General features: G+C 36.7%; 2 protein-coding genes across 2 annotated transcripts; both read right to left on the bottom strand.

The window, feature by feature from the left end:
* Positions 1–5,304: 5,304 nt before the first annotated feature.
* LOC114540369 (uncharacterized skeletal organic matrix protein 5-like) lies at positions 5,305–6,112 on the bottom strand. The gene is made up of 2 exons (XM_028560563.1): positions 6,047–6,112; positions 5,305–5,975 (listed from the first exon to the last, which is right to left on the bottom strand). Exons 1-2 carry the CDS (start codon positions 6,110–6,112, stop codon positions 5,439–5,441), a joined length of 603 nt encoding a protein of 200 aa, XP_028416364.1. The 3' UTR covers positions 5,305–5,438.
* Positions 6,113–9,299: 3,187 nt separating this feature from the next.
* On the bottom strand, positions 9,300–11,522 carry LOC114540368. Its single transcript, XM_028560562.1, has 7 exons — positions 11,451–11,522; positions 11,281–11,322; positions 10,991–11,125; positions 10,691–10,763; positions 10,526–10,577; positions 10,240–10,372; positions 9,300–9,839 (listed from the first exon to the last, which is right to left on the bottom strand). The coding sequence occupies exons 1-7, from the start codon at positions 11,520–11,522 to the stop codon at positions 9,300–9,302; spliced, it is 1,047 nt and encodes a 348-aa protein (XP_028416363.1).
* Between the last annotated feature and the right edge of the window lie 222 nt (positions 11,523–11,744).

Here is an 11,744-nt window from a genome sequence, read left to right as displayed (position 1 = left end):
GGACAACGCTTTATACCAGAAAGAGAAGGCTCTGAGTTGACCACCATATTTCATCGCGACACAAATTTCATTGAATGAAGTTTTCCAATATGCTGATCCTTTATATTGTCTGTTGTCCAAACCACCGTTTCTTCCATGGGACCGGTCAGCGTAAGTGTACTTGTTCGACCAATAACCAGAGCTGTATCCAAAAGTACTCTAAAATAGATACGTCAAGATTATCTTTCACAACTCCCCTAAACTTATACGAATAACCAGAAATGTAACTAAAAATACCCTAAAAATACTACTTAAAACTATAGGCTTTAAACTACATATGCATGACATCAAATAGTCTCTTAGGGTTATTCTTACCTGGCTCCCATCAATTTTCATCACCATCGTCCATCCTCCACCAGAACAACCTGAGACTGACGACATCTGACAGTACACGTTCATCACTTGATTTTGTCCAACGCTGATTTGGTAAACACCACTACCACGGTTGCTAAAAGATGTAACAAAATATACTTCAACACTGAGATATTCGTTTTTAAAAATAATATTTCATAAACAACCAAGAACCTGATGTGCATGAACTTGGAACTTAAGGAAGACTTTATATATTTAGTTACAATTAATACCTTTGACTCATCCATATTTGTTTGCAGGATGAACGAGTCAGAACTTTCACATCTTAAAAGAACAAAATAAATGTGCGCTGTTGTCAAACATATAGAAAATCATACATCATTAGATCATGGTCCAAAAATAGCCTTTTAAAACCCTGAATATCCCGAATTCGTAACAATAAAGAAGATTACCTTTAGTTACTCCTGCAAACTTATTATTGGTCACGCGTTTGAAACTTTCTACTGCCCGTTGAAAACTTTCAAGTCTGGTAGTTAGTCTACCGATGACACCTTCAATCTATTTACGAGGAAAAAAATGAATATTTAGTTGACACTCATTTGCCACGGCATTCACAAAGAACAGCCTGGGATTGTTGCATCCATCTTGTTGTAAATTTATGCAGAACAATAACACATAAATCTCATGTCATATTAATCAAATCTGAGTTGATACCATTTCCTGTGGGCATGTTTAACTTTCCATTTTTATTTATCCACAACAAATCTTACATCCTGCTGAGTGGCTAAAGCTTTCCATTGAGATCTTTCTTTAAAATACATTTCCCTGTCATCCGATCGATAGGAGAGAAGACCTTCAATCTTTGGGAGTTTGTTCATTGATTGAGCATCAGGAACCACTGCAATCTGCATAAAATTTTGGAAATCTGCGTGAACTACACTAAACAAACACTAGGCAAGACGTCATAATCATGCTGTAACAATCAATTTACCCCATCATTGATTGTGACATCTTCACCATACGAACAAGGACCCTGTATAAATAGTAAAGTGATATTATAAACAACATGAACAAGAGAAAAAAATCTAGATCCACGTTCGGGATCGTACAAACTTGTGATCAGTAAAACTGAATTTCTATAGACCCAAATCAGTATTCAAACCACATTCACTACAAACTAAGAGGAAAAACTTAACCAAACACCTTATACCTTTCTTCGTAATCCATCTTCCACACGCCATGTTTCCAATTTCCCTGCATTGTTTCTTTCTTTAAACTCCATGCATTTTTTCCAAACACGTTTTGGTAAAGATGAACGGATCCAAAACCAAACTGTGATATTGTCCTCTTTCTTCAAAACCGTCCCACCATTGATTGCCCGACATCTTGGAGCACAGTAATCCTTCTTACTGTCAGGACCAAAACAAGCACAACACTAGAATAAATAAATATTCCAATTTTGCAACATTGTAAATCCTCCACTTGTTATAGACTCTTTTATCGCAGGTATCATACCACTCCGTGATCACAGCCAATGAATGATGTTTGTTTGTCTTGAATACCGGAACGTTCAGACAAAACACTGTAGCTATATGATGGAAGAAAGAATGAAGAGGCTCTTTATATTGGCATTGTGCAGTAGTTCCTTATCATAATTACAACATAATTACAGATCATAATTACAATATAGCCCTTTATCAAAAAGGCGCATTGTGAATGTTAATATGTATGTGTTGCTATTTCATAGCACAGGCTGCCCACGCCTACCTCCATAAGCAGAGGGCAGTGGGGCAGCTACCATTTCCCCGCCGTGGCTTCGGCACCCTTACCTGACTTTCTTAATATACTTTCTTAACCTGTTGACAACGCCCATGACAAAGCAAATAATGGCAAGACGACGTAATAATATTTATAATCACCTGTACGAGCCTGATGTATCAATATGATGATTCAAAATATAGGCAAAACCATCCGTGCAATCTTGTTTAAAACATCGGTTCATTTTACTCTGTTGAAATAAAATGAGGTTAGTTTCGTTTCCTAGAAATCCATGAATTTCACTTTTGGGCGACGTTTCGAGTAGTCATGAAATATTTTACAACTTTAGAGGGTTTAGCTCGATTAGGATTTGAATAATTTTGATACCCATCCTAGTCCAGATGACATTGCACCTCCGAATCGCGAACATTTAAAATTTCTTGTCGCAATCTCTCCAGTCATGAGATCTCTAACGAAGGCGACATCACCAATTCCTGGGTATCGATGACTGCATCCTCCTTTGTTGGACATAAGCAGCTCCGATAGAACACGAGGGGATTTGAAACGATAATACCTTGGAAATACAAAGAACACAGTAGCGTGAGCCGTGTGAAAAAGCTTTATCCGCTGGGGAAAACAAGACAAAAACAGCATTTTAAAAAACCAATTTACGTACCATTGTGCTCGTGTATCGCGAAAATCTTTAGACGTGGAAATCTGAACTCGGAAATCCAAGATTTCTTGCTCACCAAATGCACTTGACCACATTGGCTTACCGTGGGGGTGGATGAAAGAAGCGTTGGAAGGAATAGCCCAGGTTTTTGGCGTGTCTTTGACGCCAATCAACAAGAACCCACCTCTGTCCGTTTCAACATCGCACCATGACTAAATCAATAAAGTAGTTTTGTAATTTGTAATTTTCTAACCTCTTTCTTGGAAAAAGCAGTGTGAATGTCTTTAAAAGAAAAAAAACCTTACCTTTTGTGGACCATTTCGTGTCTGGATCCAGTAAGGTCCGCTTTTCGCTTTTGGAACATTGTCGACAACACCAGAACAATCTTTCGCTGGATCAAAATAGTTGCCATAGGAATGACCTGAACAATAACAGCGTGGTGATACAGCACAATTCACATCGATAAAAGGAAAAACATTATTCAGCAAAAGCTTCAACGATAATACAAGTTCTGGTATGAAGACTTGAACTTTTTCCCATCATAATATCAGAATAAATACCATTGATCATGTCCCACTGATATTTTCCATCGTGTTGAACACAAGCCACAATTTTATCATCATCATTGTAATCTTTCACAACCACAAACTTTCCTCGCTTATCTGCGGTACAAATGCCAGGATCGTATGGGTTGACCTGTTGTTGCTACAATAAGATGAAAGTACATTGATAAAGCACACGTGATTCGCAGTTGATGGGCACTGACTGAACTATGTTGTTACAATTATTATAAGTTGTAGCATTTTCGAAAGGCATGTTCGTGGGCAACCTTGGGGTATTAAGATCTTCTATTGTCGTTTCGACGTTTCCTGTAACTAAACTTTAAGACGAGAGAGGGTAAAAGGTCACAATTGTAGTGTTAAAAGACTTTTTCAGTGTTGAAAGAATCTTTTTGTTATTGTAACTAATTATACTGCCATGCAACTATACTAGCACTTCAGTCGTCTGTTCTTCTAAAGAGCCCTTTAGGAGGTTTAAACCATGCACTACCTGCTCATCACAGATGATGAAAACAGGCGAATGAAAGCAATTATCAAGATGTTAAATCATTTGCGCGCATGTTACCGGATCGATTATCATATATTTCGATCTATTCTGTTATTTCTACTTGATCGTGAGTGCTAAGTTATGGCAACCAAAATTTAGTGCTCTCTATCGTATCGACTCAAATTTTAGATATTTTCTGTTTCGATTCTTAGCCCAGTTTTATGAAGCGTCGCGTGATCATTCCCCCACTAGGTTGACCTATAAACATGATAGACCAAAAAAATATAGAAAATACGTTTTTTCAAAATATAAAACAGTATATACTCAAATAACGCTGAACATAATCAGCACAACCCAGTGGAACCTACGAGCAGCGATATTTGAAACACAGAATGATTGTTTTTAGGTCTTTCAGTTTCAACAAATGACGCAAAATACGACTCACTTCCGATATCGTCTTCGAATGATTATAAAATACCTTGTTTATACTTTAGTACTTACATTCACAGCATGAAGCGTTGTAAAGAGAGTTAACACTAAAACTGTCGCCAATATTTTCATTTTAAACTGCTTCGGATCTTACCCTTGCTAAATATTTCCTCAAATGACGGGATTGTAAAATCAGGATATCGAATTTGTTTTGTCGAGGTGTAAGTTGATATGACCGCTGGTTTTAATCTGTGCAGAAATTTCATTGGCGTACGTGAGCCCTTGTTGAAATGTGTGCATTCAATTTATCTTTTCAAGGGAATTGTGAAAATATTTTACCTCTATACCAGATCTAGTCGTTCATCAACAGACGAATATTAGCGTAAATCTTAGAAGCTTCAATTCTGGGAATTTGACATTGCTATAGTACGATCCAAAGAAGCGTGAAGTCTGATGCAATTTTCCTGCGTGGTCAATCATGGTAGTTATTAAAAAGAAGTACCCCAGATATTAATTGCGACCCAAAAATATCTATTTATAGATCAAGATAATATTTCCGTTTCATCTTCATGCATGTTACAAGAAATTCCACATGTGCCGCTGTCCATCTAAATCAAAGATTCATAAAAAGTGCTTGCAATATACTAGAACTAGTGCAAACTTACAACCTTTTAAATCTATATACTAGTGATAATAAGCAAACTTACAACCTTTTAAATCTATATACTAGTGATAATAAGCAAAGTTACAACCTTTTAAATCTATATACTAGTGATAATAAGCAAAGTTACAACCTTTTAAATCTATATACTAGTGATAATAAGCAAAGTTACAACCTTTTAAATCTATATACTAGTGATAATAAGCAAAGTTACAACCTTTTAAATCTATATACTAGTGATAATAAGCAAAGTTACAACCTTTAAATCTATATACTAGTGATAATAAGCAAAGTTACAACCTTTAAAATCTATATGCTAGTGATAATAAGCAAAGTTACAACCTTTAAATCTATATACTAGTGATAATAAGCAAAGTTACAACCTTTTAAATCTATATACTAGTGATAATAAGCAAAGTTACAACCTTTTAAATCTATATACTAGTGATAATAAGAACATCAGTTAATTGGCTTTGACACTGAAAGGAAAGTAATAAAATCCAAGATGTGTTTGTTCAGTTAACGGACCAGTATGTATCCCATTGCTTTAATATTCTTGTCTCCGTTGTCTGATAAACACGTACCAACATTGCCAGCGGCGTTACGAGAAGGTCCAGGGAGGCAATACCTAAACTGCTCATCAGCACCCAGGCCTAGGAAAGAGTCGGGAGAGTTGCACTCATTTTGCTCGTTTCCAAGGATGCCAAACCGAAGTATTCCATCATAATTGGAAGGGTTCACGTTAAATCCTTCTTTATTGCAATTATGCTGTAAAGATGATCCTTGGATGAGCTGTTTCCATTGTGAACGACCGACGTGAGTTTCACGATACCTGCCGTCAGCGATCAGATCATACAAGGACGATGCTGGGTACGAGAAAGAGATGGCTCTTAGTTGACTACCATGTTTCATCGCGACACAAATTTCATTGAATGACGTTTTCCAATATGCTGATCCTTTGAACTCTCGCTTGTCAAAACCTCCGTTTCTTCCATAGTCATTGTCATTGTAAGTGGTCTTGGACGACCAATAACCAGAACTGTATCCAAAGGTACTCTATAAAAGATTGAAAGAAACTCGTATGGATATAATTACTAAGAATAAACCTCAAACTGGGCAACTCTAACCTTGCTTCCATCAATTTTCATTACCATCGTCCACCCACCACCAGAACAACCTGAGACTGACGACATCTGACAGTAGACGCTTTCCACTTGGTTTAAACCAGCACTGATTTCGTAAACACCACTTGCGGTATTATTGCTTCAAGACAAAATATAATCTGTTCAACTTTTATCAATAATGCAAAACCTATGTTTATATAAAATGAAGTGCAAAATATAGGAATTTACTGATTTAGCAATGGAGTAATTTTTGAAAATGATAAGCGAAGGATAGCTACGATTTTAGTAGACGCTTCCCGGCCGATTTTCCAATTATCATAACACATACCTTTGACTATCGAATATTTCCTTGCATGATTTAAATTCTGCAACACATTTAGAAATGGAAACAACAAGTGGAATTATACAATAAATAATTAAAAAAATACTTTAAAACAAGGATCTGAAATTTGACCCACATTAAGATGTTTGTTTGCATGCATGTGTGAATATTTTTTATATTTTCATCAATTCTTCGCCGATTTTCTCAGCTACTCTCCAAACGTGTGGAAAACAAGACCAAAAGTTTAGACATTTCATGAAATTTCATTATTGGCGTTTCCAAAAGGTAGTCACATCTCAAACTGCATGTGGCATTTCGTTCAAGACCTATACGCCTGAACAAGATTGAACTCAAGCAATTATAGGAGCCAAAAATTGTTTTGCCAATGGTAAACTTGTCCGTTTTACCAAAATTCTTAACAGTGAGGTTTGTTCATGGTTGAATCAGAGTTCTTTACCTTTGCATGTCAGCCTTTGAACATCTTAAAACGAAAAAAAGAATATTATTAGGTGTATTCTACAAGATGTTCATACGCGTTGATCGCGCGATTGCGCTATTTTCTGCGTGCCTATATGGTTAGCAATCACCCATTACCTTTTTTGATCTTTGTAAGATCATGGCTGATTTTTATAATAGCATTGTTGATGCTTGTAAGACCATCTTCAATCTGTTTGCGTTTTAATTCATTCAGATATTGCTTTCCAAGAATGTCCTTCTAAAAAGAAGGCACAACAAAAACAATCTCTTTGGAGAGCCGGTTGTGCATTTACTAAATTTAAAATAACTGATCTGTTATACTATTTTTACAATTATAACAAATTAAATCCCCACAAAACGCATTTAATCTTTTAATCCTCACAATATCAATATTGTACATAATTATTAAACTTAGCGCATGAAGCGTTGTGATAAGACAGAACGCTGTAATTACTGCCGCAAATCTCATGGTTGAGTCAATCTTCGTCTGGTACTGTGTATAAAGCTTCCTTCTTTTCCTCAGCCTGACTCCGAATGACAAGACTTGCTTTTCACATCAACTTTTAAAGGGTGGTGCAACAACATGTTTATTATTTCATAAATTGCATTGACGCGTAATGTTTTTGGGTTGTTTCATAAAATCCCCCCACTATAAACATTCGACAATAAAAAAATAAAAAAGACGGTTTGCAAAATATAAAACAGTATATACTCCAATAACGCTGAACATTATCAACACAATCCAGTGGAACCTATACGAGCTTTGTTATTTCAAACACAGGATGGTTGTTTTAGGCCTTTCAGTTTTACCTCCGATATCGTTTTCGAATGATTATAAAATACCTTGTTTATACTAGTACTTACATTCTCAGCATGTAGAGTTGTAAAGAGGGTTAACACTAAAACTGTCGCTAACATTTTCATTTTAAACTGCTTCAGATCGGAATGTGGCTTCTTACCCTTGCTAAATATTTCTTCAAATGACGGGATTGTAAAATCAGGGTATCGAATTTGTATTGTCGAGGTGTAAGTTGATATGGGCGCGGGATTTAATCTGTGCAGAAATTTCATTGGCGTACCGTTAGCCCCGCGCTGAAATTGTATTTACTCAATTTATCATTTTGCACTCTCGAACGGAAAAGAATGATTGATTGAACCGCAATGTAATTAATTGGAATTGCCCTTGACTTGACAGGATATAGCGTCGCTAGCTGCGGGCCATATCACCCTAATCGGGAACCTGCGCACAGGTAATTTGCTAGTTATATCACGTGTTGTATTCACTTTGGGCATATTTCGTTTCACCTTCGAACTTCGAAGCAGTAAAGTAGAATCAATAAAGCGATCAAAATGCTAGCAAGTGCTATCTTTATCTTTACACTCATTACACATACAACTAACTGCACACGCCGAGCAGAGTAAGCCTGCACTAAAGGATTTCAAGCAGTTTCGAAATGGGCTGTTTTGTGTTTCTCCTGCTTTCAACATGCGACTATAGTTCGGTTTATTGTTCATTTTTATTATTAACAACATTTACGACACAAAATTTGCATAGCTGGGCTGGCTACGCCGCTGTGAACGACGCGATCATATAACGCCTAGTAGGCGTCTTGTTTTATTTTACGTCTATGATATCTGGTCGTTCATCAACAGACAAATATTTGGTAAATCATAGAAGCTTCAATTCTGGGAATTTGATCTTGCTCGTATGGTCTAATGAACCGTGATTTTTTTAATTTTGCGTAATTATTATCTCTTTTCATGGAAATTTGGGTGTCATTGGGATCTAAGCAGAACAATCTCACGTATCATTTGGGTGTTTCAACACCATCAGGTCGACCCTATCAGTGCCTAAAACCGCACTCTGGCGCATGTCCTAAAATCCTGGTTACCGTAAAACTTTCCTGGCAAACGCCCTGGCACAATGCAAAAGCCGAAAAACAAAATTAAAATATTTAAATGAAAAACCAAATAGAAAATAAGTTGGAAAATTGTTATCAAATTCCACCGAAATTCTGAACATTTTTTGTTGAAATCATTGATAAGCCGGCAATTTGTTCTCGTGAGTCGAGTGATTTGGCTCAAATTATTCGCGTGCCCCCCTGACAATTTCGCACCGTGAATTTCGGATGGTAAATATTAAGTAAAAGTCAGAAAACGTCACAAATGTCCATTGTTTGCAAAAGGTTGTTTATTTCCAAGTCAATATTTTTGGGGCAAGATAAACATGGTATTAATATTTCAGTTTTATCCTCAAGTTACAAGATGAGATTATGCGTGCAGGTGAAAACGATGTCCCAGGCTATATGAACTAAAGATTTAGAAAAAAAAAGGAATCAAAATGCTAAATTCAGTGCGAGAATAACAAGCTTTTACTGCTATACTAGTTATGATAAAAAATCAGTTATTTGCCATTGACCAAAGTTATTAATCAAATCCGAGCTTAAGTTTGTTTAGTTAACGGACCAGTATGTATCCCATTGCTTTAATATTCTTGTTTCCGTTGTCTGATGAACACGTAGCAGCATTGCCAGCGGCGTTACGAGAAGGTTCACGGAGGCTACAAAACGTAACCCGTTCATTGGCACCCAGGCCTAGGAAAGAGTCGGGGGAGTTGCAGTCATTTTCCTGGTTCGCAATGATGCCCAATCGAACCTTAACAGTGGATCTGCCATAGAACACGTTGAGTCCCTCTCTGTTGCAATTACGCTGTAATGATGATCCATGGATGAGCTGTTTCCATCGCGAGCGGCCGACGTTAGTTTCTTTATACCTGCCGTCAGCGATCAGATCATACAAGGACAATGCTGGATGCAAGAAAGAGAGGGCTCTGAGTTGACCACCATGTTTCATCGCGACACAAATTTCATTAAATGAAGTTTTCCAATATGCTGCTCCTTTAAACTCTCGGCCGTCTAAACCTCCGTTTCTTCCATAGTAATTGTCATGGTAAGTGTTCTTGTTCGACCAATAACTGGAACTGTATCCGAAAGTACTCTAAAATATATATGTAAAATTATCCTCCATTCCTCCCCCCCCCATTAAACCTAGACCAAAAGTCAGAACTGTATCTGTAACTTTGCTGAACAATCGTAAAACTTTCAGATCGGTCCAAGTCGAAGGAATTTTTATTACTACTAAGTGGTTAACTAGGTTTCAAGGGTTTACTAGTTTACAAAATCATAGAATAACAAGATTGATGTCATATGTATATATTAAGATGGAATATGAAAGGTCAATTAAGACCTACTTTACAAATGACGTACACCCACCCGACTTGTGAGGAAAACTAGGCTGCTTCGCATAACGCCTGCGAAATTGACCTCTGTTACAAACAAGATCGATCTCAGATCGATAAATCTTATAGCGAGCTAAGTTTGAACAAGCCCATTCTTACCTGGCTCCCATCAATTTTCATAACCATTGTCCATCCTCCACCAGAACAACCTGAGACTGACGACATCTGACAGTAGACGTTCATCACTTGATTTCGTCCAACGCTGATTTGGTAAACACCACTACTAGGGTTCCTAAAAGGTGAAAATACAAAATGCTAACATGATTGTAAGTTATATAAAGTAGAGTAATTGTTCACACTAAGACGTGATCGAAATCGTCAGAAATGTTAAGGCAAAGATGACACACGAATGAACCCAAGCAAGAACTGCATTCAGTTACTCTACCCTTGCCCCATCAATATTTTTTTGCATGATCCATGAGTCAGCACCTTCACATCTTTAAAAGGAAAAAAAAGAGTGTTTTATTTTTGAATAAATGATAAAAATATGGAAAAGATGAACGGCTTATGGCACTCTTCTACTAAAGCTTCGGTGTAAAATAAATTCAACCTTTTTTCACGTTTGTTAATTCGTTTTTGAACTCTTGCTTGAAATTTGTAAGTCTACCAGCAACATCTAGGATCTTTCAACGAGAAAGAGAATGATGTAAAATTATATGTTATGCCAGCATTTTTATGGGTACCGTTATCCCATTGATACAGTATAAGATTAAATATGAATCATATCCAATATAATCCCCCCTCCTCAGGCAGGAGTGAAAGGACATCTGTCTACTCAAGCTAGATATAATTATCCTTGTATTTGTGTGTTTAAATATAAATTGCTTTGTTATGTTTTGACAAATCTTACATCCTGCCAAGTTGCCAAAGCTTTCCACTGAGATCTTTCTTTGAGGTAAATTTTTCTGTCGTCAGAGCTATAGGAGAGAAGACCTTCTATCTTTGGGAGTTTGTTCATTGATCGAGCATCAGGAACCACTGCAACCTGCATAAAATGATGCAAAACCCAAAACTGTTTGAACTACTGAACCAGCCAAGGTGTACAACAATAACTTTTCGCTAAATATATCAGTAATATTTGAAATTCCTAAAATAACAAGAGTAAAATAATATTCATACTGTAACCATGCATCAATTTACCCCATCATTGATTGTGACATCTTCACCATACGAACAAGGACCCTGCACAGAGAGAAAAATCTTGATTCACATTCGGGATTGTACAAACTTGTGATCTGCAAAACTGAATTTCTATAGACCCAAATTATTCAAACCACATTCACTACAAACTAGGAGGAAAAACCTTATACCTTTTTTCTTAATCCGTCTTCCACACGCCATGTTTCCAATTTCCCTGCATCGTTCCTTTCTTTAAACTCCATGCATCTTTTCCAAACACGTTTTGGTAAAGATGACCGGATCCAAAACCAAACTGTGATATTGTCCTCTTTCTTCAAAACCGTTCCACCATTGATTGCTTGACATCTTGGAGCGCAGTAATCCTTCTTACTGTCAGCGCCAAAACAAGCACAACACTAAAATTAAAAATATTTCAATTTTGAAATACTGTTAATCTTCCACTTGTTAGAGACTCTTTTATCGTA

This window comes from Dendronephthya gigantea, unplaced genomic scaffold, assembly GCF_004324835.1.
Source record: "Dendronephthya gigantea isolate DGI-Jeju-01 unplaced genomic scaffold, DenGig_1.0 000231F, whole genome shotgun sequence".
Taxonomy (NCBI): domain Eukaryota; kingdom Metazoa; phylum Cnidaria; class Anthozoa; order Malacalcyonacea; family Nephtheidae; genus Dendronephthya; species Dendronephthya gigantea.
This window is presented reverse-complemented; position numbering and strand designations above follow the sequence as displayed.